Source organism: Dendrobates tinctorius, unplaced genomic scaffold (genome assembly GCF_039654945.1).
Source record: "Dendrobates tinctorius isolate UK_male_01 unplaced genomic scaffold, ASM3965494v1 ptg000084l, whole genome shotgun sequence".
Classification (NCBI taxonomy): Eukaryota; Metazoa; Chordata; class Amphibia; order Anura; family Dendrobatidae; genus Dendrobates; species Dendrobates tinctorius.
The window spans coordinates 48,293,535-48,313,733 of record NW_027361752.1 but is presented as its reverse complement, the minus strand read 5'-3'; the positions used below and the strand labels follow the sequence as shown (position 1 = coordinate 48,313,733).

General features: G+C 45.7%; 1 protein-coding gene across 2 annotated transcripts in view; it reads right to left on the bottom strand.

Moving 5' to 3' along the window:
- TTC3 (tetratricopeptide repeat domain 3) overlaps positions 1 to 20,199 on the bottom strand; it is a 235,425-nt gene that overhangs the window by 172,943 nt on the left and 42,283 nt on the right. For both annotated transcript variants that reach the window (XM_073584665.1, XM_073584666.1), the window contains exons 10-11: positions 17,331 to 17,393; positions 15,881 to 15,935 (exon numbers count right to left, since the gene is read on the bottom strand). In XM_073584665.1, the coding sequence (XP_073440766.1) occupies positions 15,881 to 15,935; positions 17,331 to 17,393 (118 nt within the window). The remainder of the gene's footprint in view (positions 1 to 15,880; positions 15,936 to 17,330; positions 17,394 to 20,199) is intronic.

The following is a 20,199-nucleotide window of genomic DNA, read 5'->3' as shown; positions in this document are numbered from 1 at the left end:
AAAAAACGAAAACAAACAAGAAGCCCTGGTACGGATGGGTCAATGCGGAAAAAATAAAAAAACTTGAAAGAAGAAGAAACGTGCAAAACTCTGTCCGTGGCTCGTAAAGCTTGTCCACGACGTGAACATTTACTGAACGCAGCATCAAAATAGTGGCGGCCATCATCCTGCAATGTGAACACGTACGTATGTTCACGCAGCTTTTTGGTGGAAAATCGCAGCATTTTGCCGTAATTTTTATTTTTGCATATCTTATTTTTTTTTTTTTAAAAAAAGGGCACTTTGCTTTGAATAAGACATATGACATGTCTGCTCCTCCTGACAGGAACACAGCACAAAACCTTCCTTTTCCTTCTCTTGCTGGTGAAGCCCAGGAACTCGAGCCACGTTGGCTCGGCCATATTATTATCGCCGTATTCTGAGGGTTGAGGCTCGGGTGAAGGCTCCTCAGCTGACAGGCCGCCGTGCTTATATATCGCCGGCAGCATCGCGGACCACAGACCGAATTCTCTCTCAACACGCAGTCCGGACGCCTCAGCTATTTATACCACACCCGGAAACATTTGACCCATTTCCTGCGTTCTCATTGGCTAAAGAAATCTCACAACAAACCGTGAGAGGAGACACGACGCAGCTAGAGCGGCCGAGACCGGTCACGTGTGTCGAACAGAGCTCTCTCATTGGCTGAACGGATGGCGGGAGAACCGCTGGCATTCTGACTGGGTGTGTGAGGTAATTTGTGAGGAAAGTGAGCGCCTCCTCACCTCCCAGTACAATAAATGGTATTAGGGCACCGATAGAACAAGACGCTGCTAAAATGCAGCAGTGTGAACAAGGTTTCCTCACACCAGTCGGTTTTGTGACAGAAAGCGCAACCGAAGAAAAAAACGAAACTGAGAAAATAAAATTTGCTTTACCATTTTCTAAGACACATAATATGTTTATTTTTCCCATCAATGGAGCGGTATGAGGGAAGGTTTTAATTTTTTTTTTTTTTCTACAACAGAAGCCGAAGCTTTTATTTGTATTATTTTGGGGTAAATGCAAGGTTTTGATCACTTTTTATTGCATTTTTTGGGGGGTAAGAATGAGACTGAAAATGGTAATCTTCGCCTTTTTTTTCTTTACGACATTTACTATATGTGTTAAATAATATAATATTTTAAAAGATGAAATTTCTACAGACATGGGGATATTGAATATAAAAGGGGTAAAGCTGTAAGATTTTCATTTTTAGGGCTTACAAAAAGCAGATTTTGCTCAGTTTTTTGCTGTGTTTTTATTGCTATGTTTTTGTCAGGGTACATTTGTCTCTTATGCATACGCGTGTGTTCATGTATGTATACGTGCGAACGCAGATGAGAATGTGTGCACATGTATAAGTGTGTGCATATATACTGTATGTGTACGTGTGTGTACGTATATACAGTATGTCCTTTAGCACATACCACAATTCATGATGCACAGATATTATGGCAGAGAAATACAGGTATAGTACAATGCCAAAGATTTCACTTATTACATTACATGAGTGAGATCTATTGCAAATGCTACAATAGCTCAGAAACCGGACAGTATAGTCCTCCATACAGTATTATGGGCACCACATAGTCCTCCATACAGAATAATGAGCCCAATATATTGCTCCATACAGAATAATGACCCACATATATTGCTTCATACAGAATGAGTCCCATATAGTGCTCCATACAGTATAATGGGCCCCATATAATGCACCAAAAAGTATATAATGGACCCCATATAATGCTCCATACAGTATAATGGGCCCCATATAATGCACCAAAAAGTATATAATGGATCCCATATAATGCTCCATACAGTATAATGAGCCACATACATTGCTCCATACAGAATAATGGGCCCCATATATTGCTCCATACAGTATGAGTCCCATAAAATGCTCCATACAGAATAATGAGCTCTATATATTGCTCCATACATAATGGGTCCCATATAATGTTCCATACAGTATATAATTGGCTGCATATAATACTCCAGTATATAGTGGGCCTCACACTGCGCCATATATATTGGGCCACATATAATGCTCCATACAGTATAACAAGTCCCATATAATGCTTCATACAGAATAGTAACCATATAATGCATCATAGATAATGGGCCCCATATATGATGCTCCAGTGTATGATGAGCCCCATGTATGATGAACCAGTGTATAATGGGCCCCATACAGTGCCTACAAGTAGTATTCAACCCCCTGCAGATTTAGCAGGTTTACACATTCGGAATTAACTTGGCATTGTGACATTTGGACTGTAGATCAGCCTGGAAGTATGAAATGCACTGCAGCAAAAAAGAATGTTATTTCTTTGTTTAATTTTTTTTTTAAATTGTGAAAAGTTTATTCAGAGGGTCATTTATTATTCAACCCCTCAAACCACCAGAATTCTGTTTGGTTCCCCTAAAGTATTAAGAAGTATTTCAGGCACAAAGAACAATGAGCTTCACATGTTTGGATTAATTATCTCTTTTTCCAGCCTTTTCTGACTATTTAAGACCCTCCCCAAACTTGTGAACAGCACTCATACATGGTCAACATGGGAAAGACAAAGGAGCATTCCAAGGCCATCAGAGACAACATCGTGGAGGGTCACAAGGCTGGCAAGGGGTACAAAACCCTTTCCAAGGAGTTGGGCCTACCTGTCTCCACTGTTGGGAGCATCATCCAGAAGTGGAAGGCTTATGGAACTACTGTTAGCCTTCCACGGCCTGGACAGCCTTTGAAAGTTTCCTCTCGTGCCGAGGCCAGGCTTGTCCGAAGAGTCAAGGCTAACCCAAGGACAACAAGGAAGGAGCTCCGGGAAGATCTCATGGCAGTGGGGACATTGGTTTCAGTCAATACCATAAGTAACGTACTCCACCGCAATGGTCTCCGTTCCAGACGAGCCCGTAAGGTACCTTTACTTTCAAAGCGTCATGTCAAGGCTCGTCTACAGTTTGCTCATGATCACTTGGAGGACTCTGAGACAGACTGGTTCAAGGTTCTCTGGTCTGATGAGACCAAGATCGAGATCTTTGGTGCCAACCACACACGTGACGTTTGGAGACTGGATGGCACTGCATACGACCCCAAGAATACCATCCCTACAGTCAAGCATGGTGGTGGCAGCATCATGCTGTGGGGCTGTTTCTCAGCCAAGGGGCCTGGCCATCTGGTCCGCATCCATGGGAAGATGGATAGCACGACCTACCTGGAGATTTTGGCCAAGAACCTCCGCTCCTCCATCAAGGATCTTAAGATGGGTCGTCATTTCATCTTCCAACAAGACAACGACCCAAAGCACACAGCCAAGAAAACCAAGGCCTGGTTCAAGAGGCAAAAAATCAAGGTGTTGGAGTGGCCTAGTCAGTCTCCTGACCTTAACCCAATTGAAAACTTGTGGAAGGAGCTCAAGATTAAAGTCCAAATGAGACACCCAAAGAACCTAGATAACTTGGAGAAGATCTGCATGGAGGAGTGGGCCAAGATAACTCCAGAGACCTGTGCCGGCCTGATCAGGTCTTATAAAAGACGATTATTAGCTGTAATTGCAAACAAGGGTTGTTCCACAAAATATTAAACCTAGGGGTTGAATAATAATTGACCCACACTTGTATGTTTAAAATTTATTAAAATTTAACTGAGCAACATAACTTTTTGGTTTGTAAGATTTATGCATCTGTTAAAAAATCCTTATCTTGTGTGAAGTTTGAAGGCTCTAACTTATTTGCATCTTATCAAACCTGCTAAATCTGCAGGGGGTTGAATACTACTTGTAGGCACTGTATATGATGCTCCAGTGTATAATGGGCCCCATATATGATGCTCCAGTGTATGATGGGCCCCATATATGATGCTCCAGTGTATAATGGGCCCCATATATGATGCTCCAGTGTATGATGGGCCCCATATATGATGCTCCAGTGTATGATGGGCCACATATATGTTGGGCCCATATAATGCTCCATATATTATGGGTCCCATATATGATGCTCCAAAGTATAATGAGTTTCATATATAATGGGCCCCATATATGATTCTCCAGTGTATGATGGGCCCATATATGATGTTCCAGTGTATAATGGGCTCCAGTGTATAATGGGCCTATATATGATGTTCCAGTGTATAATGGGCTACATATATAATGAGCCCCATATATGATGCTCCAGTGTATGATGGGCCAATATATGTTCCAGTGTATAATGGGCCTCATATATGATGCTGCAATGTATAATGGTCCCCATATATTATAATGCTCCAAACATAAAAAAAATACAAAATTAAATACTCACCTCTCCTCGCTGGTCGCTGCTCTGCTTCGGCCACCTCAGCGTTGGAGTCTTCCAGGTCTCTACACTGACTGTTCAGGGACAGGGCACACAGACGTGAAGTCTACGCTCCCTCTGACCTGAACGTTACAAGTAAGGAGACGAGGAAGATGCCTCTGCGGAGAGAATTATGTATCGCAAGTGCCAGGGGCCCACACCCTGGCGCCAGCACAGATAACGGGCCCGCGAAGCACACCGGTATCCCCGGTGGCGAGTGGGCCTCCCCGCCCGCTCGGGGCCCCTGACACTTGCCGGTTCCTGACGCCGACTGTATTTTAGCCCCCCTGGTTCCCTCCAGATGTATAGCTCTTGCCATAATTTCAGGTTTCCTTTATTTTTTTTTTCTGTGGTTTATGTTGCAGTAAATTTGTTTTTGAGGCCTGATGATATTACTGTCTCATATCTACAAACCCATTGTACTAGATTTTAGGATAAAACCTTGTGTCCATTGTTCTTGCAAGAGGCATCAATATTGTATACCAACTTAGACAAACACATTGATAAAGTTTGCCCACAGGATAAGATCAATGTTCCATTTGAAACAATGGCTTGGCTTTTTGATAAGGGGGGATGGCACAAATGTGTACAGCTGTTGCTTGGGGCTTTGTTTTTTTTCTCCATGGGTGCAATACAAGGTGTTAGGTAATTTACTGAAACCCACCACCCCTTTTTTTTTTTAAACCCTTAAACGACTGGCGATACGCATTTTAACAGCACTGAAAAATAAGTGTATAGCGCGCCCCTAGCGTCGGAAAATCTCCGGGGTCTCGGCAACAGGGGGAAGCCAAGACCCCGAAGTACATGATTTTAGGTCGGTTTTTACGTTTCCCAGTCTTGTGATCGCCATTGTTCACCGAATAACGGTAATCACAAAAAACAAAAAAAAATGTCCGGTTTTCCATTAATTTCCTCCTTTTCTGATATGATCTAGCTGGTTCCCGGCAACAATAGAATAATACCACAGTGATCAAAATAAGAATAATAGTAATGCAAACCCCCTTTATCACCCCTTAGTTAGCTCACAAAAAGTAAATAAAAATTGTGATTTTTTTTCCCAAACACCGAGGTTGGGGCTACGGTTGTGGTGTTGGGGCTACAGTTGTGGTTAGAGTTGAGATTACAGTTAGGGATGCGTTGGGGTTAGGGCTGTTTTAGGGTTGGAGTAAGAATTTGGGGGGGGGGGGTTCCATTGTTTAGGCACATCAGGGGGTTTCCAAACATATATAGTGCTCGCCATCGATTCCAGCCAATTTTGCTTTCAAAAAGTCAAACGGTACTCCCTCCACTCTGAGCCCTGCCATGCACCCAGTGGCTTTCCAACACGTACAGGGTATCGGCGTACTTGGAGAAATTGCACAACACATTTTGTAATCCATTTTCTCCTGATACCCTTGTGAAAATAATAAAAATTGGGTCTAAATAAATTTTTGGTGAAAAAAGTTAATTTTTTTTTCTTCCACATTGCTTTAGTTTTTGTGAAGCCCCTGAAGGGTTAATAAACTTCTTGAATGTGGTTTTGCGAACCTTGAGGGGTGCAGTTTTTAGAATGGTGTCACTTTTGAGTATTTCCTGTCATACTGACCCCCCCAAAAAAAAAAAAAAAAAAAAAAATAGTAAATCACTTCGAATGTGATGCAGTGCTTAAAAAAAATGGTTTGTCAATTTTGTTGGAAAAATGAGAAATCGCTGGTCAACTTTTAACCATTATAACATCCTAACAAACAAAATGTATGTTTCCAAAATTGTGCTGATGTAAAGGTAACATGTGGGAAATGTTATTTATTAACTATTTTGTGTGACACCACTCTCTGATTTAAGGGCACAAAAAAATTTAAAGTTTGAAAATTGCAAAAGTTTCAAAATTTTTGCCAAATTTCCGTTTGTTTTTTCATAAACAAACAAGTCATATCGAAGAAACTTTAACCCTAACATGAAGTACAATATATCACGAAAAAACAATGTCAGAATCAGCAGGATCCGTTGAAGCGTTCCAGAGTTATAACCTCATAAAGTGACAGTTGTAAGAATTGTAAAATTTGGCTTGGTCATTAACCCCTTTACCCCCAAGGGTGGTTTGCACGTTAATGACGTGACAATTATTACAATTCTGACCACTGTCCCTTTATGAGGTAATAACTCTGGAACGCTTCCATAGATCCCGGTGATTCTGACATTGCTTTTTCGTGACATTGTACTTCACGATAGTGGTAAAATTTATTTGATATGACATTTATGCCCTTAATGTCACACAAAATACTTAATAAATAACAATTCCCACATGTTTACTTTACATCAGCACAATTTTGGAACAAAATTTTTTTTTTGTTAATAAGTTATAAGGGTTAAAAGTTGACCAGCGATTTCTCATTTTCACACCACCATTTTTTCTTTTTAGGAACCACATCACATTTGAAGTCACTTTATATATGATAGAAAATACCCACAAGTGACACCACTCTATAAACTGCACCCGAGGGTGCTCAAAACCACATTCAAGAAGTTTATTAACCCTTCAGGTACTTCACAGGAATTTTTGGTTTAAAAAAAAAAAAAAAAAAATGTACTTTTTTTTCACAAAAAATTTACTTCAGATCCAATTTTTTTAGTTTACCAAGAGCAACAGGAGAAATTGGACCCCAAAGTTGTTGTATAATTTGTCCTGATTATGCCGATACGCCATATGTGGGGGGGGGGGGGAAACTACTGTTTGGGCACATGGCAGAGCTCAGAATGGAAGGAAAGCCATTTGACTTTTCAATCCAAAATTGGCTGGAATTGAGATCGGACGCCATGTCGTGTTTGGAGAGACCAGTGGAAACCCCCCACAAGTGACCCCATTTTGGAAACTAGACCCCCTAGGGAAGTTATCTAGATGTGTGGTGAGCACTTTGAACCCCCAAGGGCTTCACAGAAGTTTATAACGTAGAGCTGTAAAAATAAAAAATCATATAGAGAATGTAAGCCCGAAAGGGCAGGGTCCTCTCTCCCCTCTGTATCAGTCTGTGATTGTTAGTTTGTTTACTGTAAGTGATATCTGTAACCCCTTCTCATGTACAGCACCATGGAACCAATGGTGCTTTATAAATAGATGATGATAATTTTTCCACAAAAATGATCTTTTCGCCCCCCCTTGAGCGCGGCTGATCGCCTATGACGTGCTATTCTGTCCATGGGAAGCAAGTCTCACGTCACAAGGACGGAAAAGTACGTCTGATGGCAGAAAGGGTTTAAGGTCAAAATTGGCTCAGTCACTAAGGGGGTTAAAGCTTTTCTGCGCACTGTTATTGTCACTTTTGCATTAGGGTATGTGCACACGTTGCGGATTGTGCGGCGGATTTTTCCGATTTTGCTAAATCCACACATAAAATGACCTGCATTTTACCTGTGGATTTTCTGCAGTTTTTGTGCGGATTTCACCTGCGTTTTTACACCTGCGGATTCCTATAAAGGAGCAGGTGTAAAAACGCTGCAGAATCCACACAAAGAATAGACATGCTGCGGATTCAAACCCACAGTAAATCTGCGCAGATTTTACCACAGCCACGTGCACAGCGGTTTTTGCTTCACATTGAATACAATGGTACTGTACACTGCAGGAGAATCTGCTGCGGATCCACGGGGCCAAATCCGCAGCGGATCTGCAGCAGAATCCGCAACATGTGCACAGACACTTAGTCTGACAGTTGCAGAATTTCCGGTAAGTGCAAGTTAAATGACGCTGTCCGAGATTGATAGCGCCATTTAACTAGTTACCAGCCGCAGGTGGATCACGATTCCAGGAGTCGCTGTTAGGGTGAAATGACAGCTGATCAAATCAACCATCATGTGCTGGAAAAGATGCGGAGCCCTCATCAGAGGGGGGATACATGACCTATGATGTAGTAATAAGTCAGGCTGTGAAGGGGTTAAAGAAGCACTGCCTCTCCCATCAAAGTTTTTCTTCTCTTAATATTTTGCAGTCATCATCTTATATAGCTCTGTGTGCTTACAATTGCTCATTTTGTCTTTCTACCCAGCTAATTCTTCTCTTTTCTCTGCTCTGTGTAGAAACAGGAAGTCTTCCCCTCTTCACCTACTGACCCAGCTGCTCCCTCCTCCCCCTACCAGACACTTTTGCAGTGATGGGAGGACAAGTGCTTCTTTAATTACGTTTTCCAATTGATACAATGGCGGACAAATCATTGGTGCAACCTACAGGTGGCCCATTTATACCTCCAAAGCAGGTCCAATTTTGCATTCTTAGGAGTTCTTGGGCTGCAAAGCGCCCATATACTGTTCTTGGACAAGGGCTCTTTTCGGTCTGTGTCTGCCAGTGCATTGACAGAATATCATTTAGCAATGTCATGTGGATGTAACGTCTCACATCCCAACTGCACATCCACAGATAACTGCTGCCTCTGATATTTTGTCTGATCGATCAGGGGTCCCCACATCCACGTGGACAATGAACGTACACGTGGCCAGCCATGGTCATGTCCCTTCTCATTCACATGTATGGCCCTGATGAAAACAGCTCATCAGCAAGGTGGTATCAACATCTATTATACATTTATGACATATCCTGTGGATAGCTTATAAATCTCCAAGGAGGCCATACCGCTTTCAAATAAGTGGGCCACAGCGTGGTAAAACACAGCACCTCCCTGATCACTCACGTGTTGAGCGTTTTTAGCGATCCATAACACAACGCTGGGATTAGGCCAAAACAGGATTTTTTGGGTTGCTTACCGTAAAATCTGTTTCTCGGAGCCTTCATTGGGGGACACAGAGACCATGGGTGTATGCTGCTGCCACTAGGAGGCTGACACTATGCACAAAAAAAGGTTAGCTCCTCCTCCGCAGTGTACACCCCACCGACCGGCAGGAAGTTCCTCAGTTAGTGAGAAAGCAGTAGGAGAAGTAACAGAATAGATTGAAAGCAGAACAAACAACTCAACTGTAACAAACCGACAAACATAAGAACAGGAGTTGTAGAACATGGGAGGGTGCTGTGTCCCCCAATGAAGGCTCCGAGAAACAGATTTTACGGTAAGCAACCCAAAAAATCCTGTTTTATCGTTCGCCTTATTGGGGGACACAGAGACCATGGGACGTCCCAAAGCAGTCCCTGGGGTGGGAAACAAACTTCCATCAGGCCAGTGGACTCGCCACCGCAGCCTGCAGAATCCTTCTACATAGGCTGGCATCCGCCGAAGCGTAGGTGTGGACCCTGTAGAATTTCACAAAGGTGTGAACCGATGACCACGTTGCAGCATTGCAAAGCTGCAGCGCGGAAGCTCTGTGGCGCACCGCCCAGGAGGCACCCACCGCCCGAGTAGAGTGCGCTCTGATCCCTGGAGGGGCCACTCGATGCTTGACCCGGTATGCCTCCAAAATTGCCGATCTGATCCAGCGCGCAATAGTGGCCTTTGAGGCTGGGTGATGAACAGAGAGTCTGACTTCCACAAGGAAGTCGTCCGGGCTAGATAGACTCTCAATGCCCTGACTAGGTCCAGCTTGTCCAAAGACCGCTCCCGAGGGTGAGCTGGGCTCGGGCAGAAGGATGGCAGAACAATGTCCTGATTGAGGTGAAACGAAGATACCACCTTCGGAAGAAAAGAGGGCGGAGGCCGCAGAACTACCTTGTCCTGATGAAGGACCAAAAAAGGAGAGCGGCAAGAAAGTACCGCTAATTCCGACACGCGCCGGATGGAGGTAATGGCCACCAGAAAGGCCACTTTCCAAGAAAGGAGGGAAAGGGAAACGTCCCTGAGAGGTTCAAAAGGAGGACCCTGCAGAAGCTGAAGAACCAAATTAAGATCCCAAGGATCCACGGGAGCTCGGTACGGAGGAACCGTGTGAGCCACACCCTGGAGGAAGGTTTTGACCTGGGGCCGGGAGGCCAGCGTTTTCTGAAATAAAATGGACAGTGCCGAAACTTGACCCTTCAAGGAACTGAGAGCAAGCCCCGCATCCAGCCCTGCCTGAAGAAACACTAGAATAGAAGGGAGCGACAAAACCAAGGGCGCGATGTCATTGGCCTCACACCAGGAGAAATAGGCTTTCCAAGTACGGTAATAGATCTTCGAAGAAGGAGGCTTTCTGGCGCGGATCATGGTATGAATTACCCGATCAGAGATTCCTGCCCGTCTCAAAACCTCGGTCTCAACAGCCACGCCGTTAAATTAAGCGACCGAGAATTGGGGTGGCAAATCGGGCCTTGAGACAGCAGATCTGCCCGTCGGGACGCTTCCAGGGGGCGTCCGCGAGAAGGCTGACAATGTCTGCGAATCAAGACCTTCTGGGCCAATTCGGGGCGATGAGGATGACTGGAATCCCCTCTGCTTTGATTTTCTTCAACAACTTGGGAAGAAGAGGCAGAGGAGGGAACAGGTAGGGGAGCACGAACTGTGACCAAGGGACGGCCAGAGCGTCGGCGCCCACTGCCAGAGGGTCCCGAGACCTGGACACGAATTGTGGTACTTTCCTGTTGAGGTGAGATGCCATGAGGTCTACATCCGGGGTTCCCCACCGACGGCAGAGCAGATGAAACACCTCCGGATGTAGGGACCATTACCCTGCCGCGAGACCCTCGCGGCTGAGGAAATCGGCGGCCCAGTTGTCCACGCCGGGAATGTGAACCGCGGAAATCGTTGGAACAAAGGTCTCTGCCCATTGAAGAATTCTGGACACTTCCGCCAGGGCTGAGACACTCCGTGTCCCCCCTTGGCGGTTGATATACGCCACCGCTGTGGCATTGTCTGTCTGAATCCTGACAGGCAGGCCCTTGAGGCGCCTTTCCCAGTGGACGAGAGCTAGATGGATCGCCCGTATCTCTAGGACATTGATCTGCAGAGCTGATTCCTGAGTCGACCATCGACCCTGAACAGTGTGATTGCGGAACACTGCACCCCAGCCGATGAGGCTGGCGTCCGTAGTGACAATCTGCCAGTGAACGGGAAAAGACCGCCCCAAGAGAATGAGGGGAGACGTCAACCACCAGTTGAGAGACCGCCTGATGCGGCAGGAAAGGCGAACCGGACGATCCAGAGACAGAGCCGACCTGTTCCACCTGGACAAAATGGCCTGCTGGAGTGGCCTGGCGTGAAATTGGGCAAAGGGAACTGCCTCTATCGCCGCCACCATCTTCCCCAGGACCCTCATGGCTGACCTGAGGGATGGAAATCGTGTGATCTGTAATGATCGCACGCCCTGCTGCAGGGAAAGAATCTTGTCTTGTGGGAGAAATACCCTTGACCGACGAGTGTCGAACAGAAGGCCCAGAAACACAAGGCGTTGAGTAGGGACCAGACAGGACTTTTCCCGGTTGACGATCCACCCAAAACTGGACAGGGTGTCTAGAACGATCGCCACACTTGATCAGGATATCGTCGAGGTACGGAAAAAGAACGAGACCTCTGATCCTCAACAAGGCCATCAACGCCGCCATAATCTTCGTGAAGACTCTGGGAGCGGTGGCGAGCCCGAAAGGAAGCGCGACGAACTGGTAATGTTCGTGAAGAATCGCAAACCGCAGGAACTTCTGATGTCCGGGAAATATGGGCACATTTAGATAGGCATCTTGGATGTCTATGGAACCCATGAATTCCTGCTCCTCCATGGAAGCAATTACCGGGCGAACTGACTCCATCCGGAAGTGGCGAAGGCAAACTCTCTTGTTGAGTAACTTGAGATCCAAGATGGGTCGAACTGTCCCGTCCTTTTTCAGCACCACAAACAGGTTTGAATAAAACCCTGTGAAGCGTTCCGATTCGGGAACGGGCACAATCACCCCGGAACTGAGAAGAGAGGCGATGGCCGAACCGAACCCCGGGACCAAGGCCGGATCCCTCGGCGGACGGGATTGTAAGAAACGATCCCGTGGAAGAGAAATGAACTCTATTTTGTATCCTGTTGATACAACCTCTCTGACCCAAGCGTCCTCTACTGAGGCGAGCCAGACGTCGCTGAAGTAGAGAAGTCGACCTCCCAATTGGAAGGGACCCACGGGAGACCGATGGTAGTCATGCGGACGTAGACCGTCCAGATCTAGATCTGGACGGTCTTCCCTGGGAAGAGTGGGACCGCCAGGACGGAGTGGGCCTGAAGGAAACCTTCTTTCTTTCCTGACGTGCCTGTGGCCTTTGCTGGTTGGAAGGGTTTTCCGCCGTATTGAAACGGCGGAAAGTCCGACAGGGACGAAACTGACGCCTTGGAGGAGGTCTGCGAGGCTTGGAGGGGAGAAGAGAACTCGTACCTCCGGTAGCGTCCTTAATAATCTGATCCAATTGTGATCCGAAGAGACGCACTCCCTGAAAAGGCAGATTGGTCAGAGACTTTTTAGAGGACAAGTCCGCCTGCCAGGCCTTGAGCCAAATTGTACGTCGGATTGCCACGATGTTACTTGACGCCTGAACTGCGCAAGATGCGGCATCCAAGGAGGCAGAAAGCAGATAATCCCCCGCATGGGAAATCTGATTGGCGAGATCGGCCAAATGCTCTGGTCGTGCCTTATCCAGAATGCCCTGCCAAAGGTCATCTGCCCAAGTGGATATGGCCTTTGCTGCCCAAGAAGAAACAAAGACTGGACATACCGCTGCTGATGCCGCTTCGAAGGCAGATTTTGCTAGAGATTCTATGATCCTATCATTAGAATCTTTTAGCGACGCCACACCTGACAGCGGAAGGACCGTATTATTAGAAAGTCTGGACACGGGAGGGTCCACCGAGGGAGAAGCGGCCCAGTTGTCCGTGAGCTCTTTAGCAAACGGGTACAGCACGCCGAGACGCTTTCCTCTTTGAAAGCGTCTGGTCGGATCTTCTCTCTCCTTTGTAAAAATCTTTCCAAACTCAGAATGGAAGGGAAACACCCTGGATGGTGTTTCCGCCCGTCTGGACGAAACCTCCTGATCTGAGGATTTCGCAGGGGCGTCAGCGATGTCAAAGGTATGGTGAATCGCGGCAATGAGGTTTTGCACCGTAACCTTCATGTTCGCATCCTGGTCCGAATCCAGCTCTAAGACCCCTTCCGATTCCGAAAGCACTTCGCCTGACTCGGGGGAGGAGGCCCGAGAGGGAGACTGCTGGGGACTATGGGGTGAGGTAGGACGAGGGGAGGACTCCGCCTGGAGGTCCTGGCTGGGCCTCTTGCGACTGCCGCTGGCTGGCTCAGATGGGACGTCCTGAGACGTGCTGGGTCCCGCCGAAGCTCCCAAGGGCAACTTGTCCAGAACGGCTACTAGGGACTGAGACACCTTGATGAGGCCTGCCACTGACTGTGATTGAGAGGAGGCCCAACCCGGCATGGGGGGCTCACTCGCCCCTGGGGCTATGGACGGCTCCTGAGCGGCGTCGGGCTGGACGCAGAGCGGGTACGATCAGACTTAGCGTTGGACATAGTGAAAAGAGAGGCAGTGCCGGCCGGTTGGGGGACAGAAGGCAGAGAAGGGTGTCAGTCTGCAGGTGCAGAGCTACTCACGGTCCGGTGTCCCCAAGTGCGACGCTCTCTGATCTGGCTGCAGGATGAGGCCAGGCCAATCCGGCTGAAAAAAAGCCCAGCGACCGAAATCCGGCAGGGAATGAGGTCCGACTGGCAGGCTGAGAAGATGGCGACCACCAGGGAAAGGGCGCGCTGCCAGAGGGAGAAGAAGGGCGGAGCTCGCCGCAGAGATCCCCTTAGCACCGCCCGCTGTCCAATAGCAGGCTGGTGTGAGGCAAGGGGGCTGGGAAGGCCTAGGACGGGCAGGAGAGAAGCCCGCTTAGAAGAAAGGGGCAGGGGGCGTGGCCACGACGCAGCGGTAGGCCCGAGATGAAGCCGGGGCCTAAATTAATAGCGCCGGCCGCCTGTCAGCAGGGGGTCGGTGCGGAAGATGCGCCGCAACCCCGGGCCGCGTCCCTGCTTCCCACAGCCCGACCCCTGTATACCCCTGCCGGGATGAAGAAGAAACGGGGGGGGGGGGGGGCGCAGAACAAGGCCCGAAAGAAAAGGGGCCTTCATGGATGCGGCGACCGTGGGGAGAAGCGGGCGCGCAGGCCCTACCGTGGTCCCCTGGCGACCGCCTTAGGATGAAAATGCCGGGGGACCGCTAGACCGCATACTCACCCAGGCCGGGGACCACAATAAAGGTACCTGAGAATCCCACGCTGTCTGTCGTCTTTATGGAATCCACGCCTCGTCCAGCCGTCAGGCTCTGGTAGGCGAGATGGTGGGAGGCGGGGGGCAAGGACCGTCCGTATAGCTGGCACGCACCTGTGCGAGGCTCCTGGTCCTGCCGCGGAGACCTATGAGGATACGGGGTGGCAGTACACGCCGTACTCATAGTCTCTTTGTGGGAGTACGGATGTGACTGTTCACTCCGTATCCCTCCGAAACCTGTTAAGGAACGACGCACGACGAGGTAGATAGGGGTCTAATAAAAGACCCGTGTCCACCTCCTACTGACACTAAGCTAAACTGAGGAACTTCCTGCCGGTCGGTGGGGTGTACACTGCGGAGGAGGAGCTAACCTTTTTTTGTGCATAGTGTCAGCCTCCTAGTGGCAGCAGCATACACCCATGGTCTCTGTGTCCCCCAATAAGGCGAACGAGAAATGCTTAACAGCCCCTGTTTTACAGGTAAATATGGGGGTTCCAGTATTGGGATATTCCCCAATTATATTTTTATCTTATTCTTATGGGGAAAAAAAGTGGATGTCTTCTCCCCTCTCACAACATGCAGTCTCAAGCAAGTGTAGGGTAATGATTGCATGAACGGCCACCACTCTTCACGTGCTACAAAATGTGGCTCTCTTAGGCTAAGTTCACACACTGCAATTTTTGCAGTATTTTTAATGAATTTTTTAAATGTAAATTTTCAGCTGCGTTTTACAGTACCAGCAAAGTCTATGAGATTTACACAGCTTGGTGTTTTATGTCATCAGGATTTTGTGCTTGGCATGTTTTTTTTTTTTTTTTTTGCACAGTGGAGCATGTCACTTCTTTCAGTGTTTTTCACCCACTGAAATGAATGGGTGGCGAAAAAACGCAGGTATCAGGTTTGGCTGCCAAAACCAGATTCTATAGAACAGGACTTTTTTTTTCCCAACATTAAATTTTATCCACATGCACAAGAGACAAATCCAGCACGTCAAAACCGCAGTAAAAAAAAAAAATGCACCAAAAAAATGCACTTGAGGGAAAACATGCTTTTTTTTCTGTAGCTTATTTCCTGCCAAGAGATGAGGTTTTGCTGTAGAAAAAAAAAAAACGCTGAAAAAATGCCTAGTGTGAACTTACTCTTAAGGATTTGCTCCCACACAGCAGCAGAGTTTAGATTTGAGCAAAAAAGGGTGATAGGCGAAATCCTCAGGACTTTTCCTTGAGCAACTCTTAACCCCTATAATTAGTATGTAAGTGCACGGCTGTTCCTGTATAAAACTCACGTATGGAGCAGCAGCAAGGAGAAATGGTAAGCTTGGTTAAGCGAAGCGAACAATCCTTTTAGATACCATCTTTATGTAAAAATAAATAAATAAATAAAAATTAAATAAATCTGAATGCTGACAATACCCACCTTTGACCAGGTGCTCTTAAGTACAACCGCTTTCTTCCCATCACTCAACGCATTCCTATAATACATTTAGTTAAAAAAAGAAATCACAATCCATGTAGCTATATTCATTTATATTTATTTACTTGTATTAAATGTGGGTTTGTTTTCCCCTAGCACATCAGGATGAGGGTTTTTTTAAATTAAAATCTTATAAAAAAAAATAAAAAAAAGATATATATATATATATATATATATATATAGTACAGACCAAAAGTTTGGACACACCTTCTCATTCAAAGAGTTTTCTTTATTTTCATGACTATGAAAATTGTAGATTCACTCTGAAGGCATCAAAGCTATGAATTAACACGTGTCGAATTATATAATTAACAAAAAAGTGTGAAACAACTGAAAATATATGTCTTATATTCTAGGTTCCTCAAAGTAGCCACCTTTTGCTTTGATTACTGCTTTGCACACTCTTGGCATTCTCTTGATGAGCTTCAAGAGGTAGTCACCAGAAATGGTTTTCACTTCACAGGTGTGCCCTGTCAGGTTTAATAAGTGGGATTTCTTGCCTTATAAATGGGGTTGGGACTATCAGTTGTGTTGTGCAGAAGTCTGGTGGATACACAGCTGTCCTACTGAATAGACTGTTAGAATTTGTATTATGGCAAGAAAAAAGCAGCTGAGTAAAGAAAAACGAGTGGCCATCATTACTTTAAGAAATGAAGGTCATTCAGTCTGAAAAATTGGGAAAACTTTGATGAAAGTGTCCCCAAGTGCAGTGGCAAAAAACATCAAGCGCTACAAAGAAACTGGTTCACATGAGGACCGGCCCAGGAAAGGAAGACCAAGAGTCACCTCTGCTGCGGAGGATAAGTTCATCCGAGTCACCAGCCTCAGAAATCGCAGGTTAACAGCAGCTCAGATTAGAGACAAGGTCAATGCCACACAGAGTTCTAGCAGCAGACACATCTCTACAACAACTGTTAAGAGGAGACTTTGTGCAGCAGGCCTTCATGGTAAAATAGCTGCTAGGAAACCACTGCTAAGGACAGGCGACAAGCAGAAGAGACTTGTTTGGGCTAAAGAACACAAGGAATGGACATTAGACCAGTGGAAATCTGTGCTTTGGTCTGATGAGTCCAAATCACATACACATATAAAACAGAATTAAAGGGCCATTCTCAATAGTTGCTCAGTAGTGATGAGCGAACGTGCTGGGATAAGGTGCTATCGGCCATGCTCAGGAGCTAATCGAGTGTCTTCAGCGTGCTTGAAACATACATTCGAGTCCCCGCGGCTGCATGTCTCGCAGCTGTTCGACAGGTGCAACACGTGCAGGGATTGCCGTTGATTAGGCAATTAAATATACGTTTGCCGTAAAGCATTTTTGATTGTCCACCAATGGAAAAAGTAACTGCAAAACACACACACACACACACACACATACACACATATAACTTACCAATAATCGTACATACGAATGAAGCAGAGGGCACGGTTACTGAACAAGATATGATTATGGGGGCTAAAGAGAGAGAAAGAATGGCAATAAGTAATCATCTGAAACTGTATTGCAACCAGTAAAACATTAGGAAAGGTTTATCAAAGTGTGTTCAAAGAAAAACCGGCACAGTTGTCAATCGCAATCCTTTTCTTAAAAGTTTTTGGGTTTGTTTTTTTCCCCAAACATCTCTCTTCGTTACCTAACCAAAACAAGCACTTTTATCATTAGTTATTCAAATCTGCAGCTTTCTTCAGCTTATCTTTTGTATACAGCTTGTTGCCTAGGATACCGACCACCGCAGAGGTCAAGCAGCAGTGGCCAAACATGCACAGTGCTAATATATCAGGAATGGATGCAAATGTTAATAAGCAGTGAATTTGAAACGGATTCGTTCTCACTAGCAGACAATAGGAAATAACACTTAAAATAAAAAAAAACCAAAAAAAAAAACGATGAAAATGGTCTTTGAATTAGACCCATCATTCGATCCTCAACACTTTTTACTTAATATCTTCACACAAAATATATCTAAAAGAGCTGTTAGGCTTCTCCTACACATACTGACTGCTGCAAGATGTTTGATAGCTTCTCAACGGAAGCAAACCTCCCACCATCTATATAGGACATACACAAGGTTCAAAGATAGCGAAAATTGTGAATATCACTGCTCTGAATGATAAAACGGAAGAGAGATTCAACCTCATTTGGTCCCCATGAAACACCTTTTGAATATTTCTGAATATATAGGAACCTAATTCACTAGGTGGTATATTGCCTTTCACCCTCCAACCCCGAACACTTTTACTCATCCCCTTTCCCCACCCTCCAACCCCTAACACTTTTACTCATCCCCTTTCCCCACCCTCCAACCCCTAACACTTTTACTCATCCCCTTTCCCCACCCTCCAACCCCTAACACTTTTACTCATCCCCTTTCCCCACCCTCCAACCCCTAACACATTTACTCATCCCCTTTCCCCACCCTCCAACCCCTAACACTTTTACTCATCCCCTTTCCCCACCCTCCAACCCCTAACACTTTTACTCATCCCCTTTCCCCACCCTCCAACCCCTAACACTTTTACTCATCCCCTTTCCCCACCATCCAACCCCTAACACTTTTACTCATCCCCTTTCCCCACCCTCCAACCCCTAACATTTTTACTCATCCCCCTTCCCCACCCTCCAACCCCTAACACTTTTACTCATCCCCTTTCCCCACCCTCCAACCCCTAACATTTTTACTCATCCCCTTTCCCCATCCTCCAACCCCTAACACCTTTACTCATCCCCTTTCCCCACCCTCCAACCCCTAACACCTTTACTCATCCCCTTTCCCCATCCTCCAACCCCTAACACCTTTACTCATCCCCTTTCCCCACCCTCCAACCCCTAACACCTTTACTCATACACCCTTTCCCCACCCTCCAACCCCTAACACTTTTACTCATCCCCTTTCCCCACCCTCCAACCCCTAACACCTTTACTCATCCCCTTTCCCCACCCTCCAAACCCTAACACCTTTACTCATCCCCTTTCCCCACCCTCCAAACCCTAACACCTTTACTCATCCCCTTTCCCCACCCTCCAACCCCTAACACCTTTACTCATCCCCTTTCCCCACCCTCCAACCCCTAACACCTTTACCCATCCCCTTTGCTCACCCTCCAACCCCTAACACCTTTACTCATACACCCTTTCCCCACTCTCCATCCCCTTACACTTTTACTCATCTCCTTTCCCATCTGTCTAATTTTATGTATCATATGCATCCCTTTGTTTTCTAGTTTGTTCTTAGTGATGAGCGAAGGTGCACTGATACAGCATTATCCAAGCATGCTGGGGTGCTAACCGTCTGAGTGACTTCGGTGTGTTCAAATATTATGTTCGAGTCCCTGAGGATGCCTGTCTTGCAGCTGTTCGACAGCCACAACACATGCACGGATTGAGTGTTTGTTGTTCGCTCATCACTATTTGTTATATATGTAAGATATTTGTATATCCCCATAATATGTTACAGCTATATCACAAAAGTGATTTACTTTTTTTTTTTTTTTCATTGTAATCTGCTAATCTTTATTCCCTTTGTCAAGTCTGTTTCTTGTTGAATACAAAAATATTTTTTTTAAAAAATTAAAAAGATAAAAAAAGATAAAAATGAGTGTCTGTAAAATGGGGAAAAAAAAAAAATTCAGTATAAAACACACACGAGGCGAGTTCAAGGGTTCCTTAAATTTTTCCAAAAAAATTGAAAAACTTAATTCAGTTCGCCACCATGTGTTAGAGATCAGTTTCCCAGGAGACTTCCAGGGTGGACAGTCTCACGTCTGGGTGTGGTGCACGGAGTATGCACTTGTGTGGCTTCCAGGTCAAATAGCTCTCAATGCTCCAAAAAGGAGACGTTCTCCAGCAGCAAAGGGAAGTAGTTAAAACTTAGCCTTCAATCATATAGGTTAAAAAAATTGGAAGAATGTGCACATATTAAAAAGAATATAAAAATTATACATTTCATGGAGAAAAAAACCTTAATTATAGCTTTTTTTTTTGTTCTTTATTATTAACATTATATGTGAACGTACGCCCATTTTTTTTTTTACCCTGATTACCGGCTAACTTGCCTTTGTTGCTGGAGAACATTGAGATACTTACAATTGTGGAAAAGTTAGTTGCAAGGACAAGAACAGGTTCACAATTAAGTCACTTTACTTTCCGGAATCTTTGGAATCATGTACACAAAAAAAAAATAATAAAAAAAAAAAAAGGGGGGGGGGGGGACTTCATTGATTCCATAAGCCAGAAATGTGATTGCAAGCCACAGCCAGCCTAT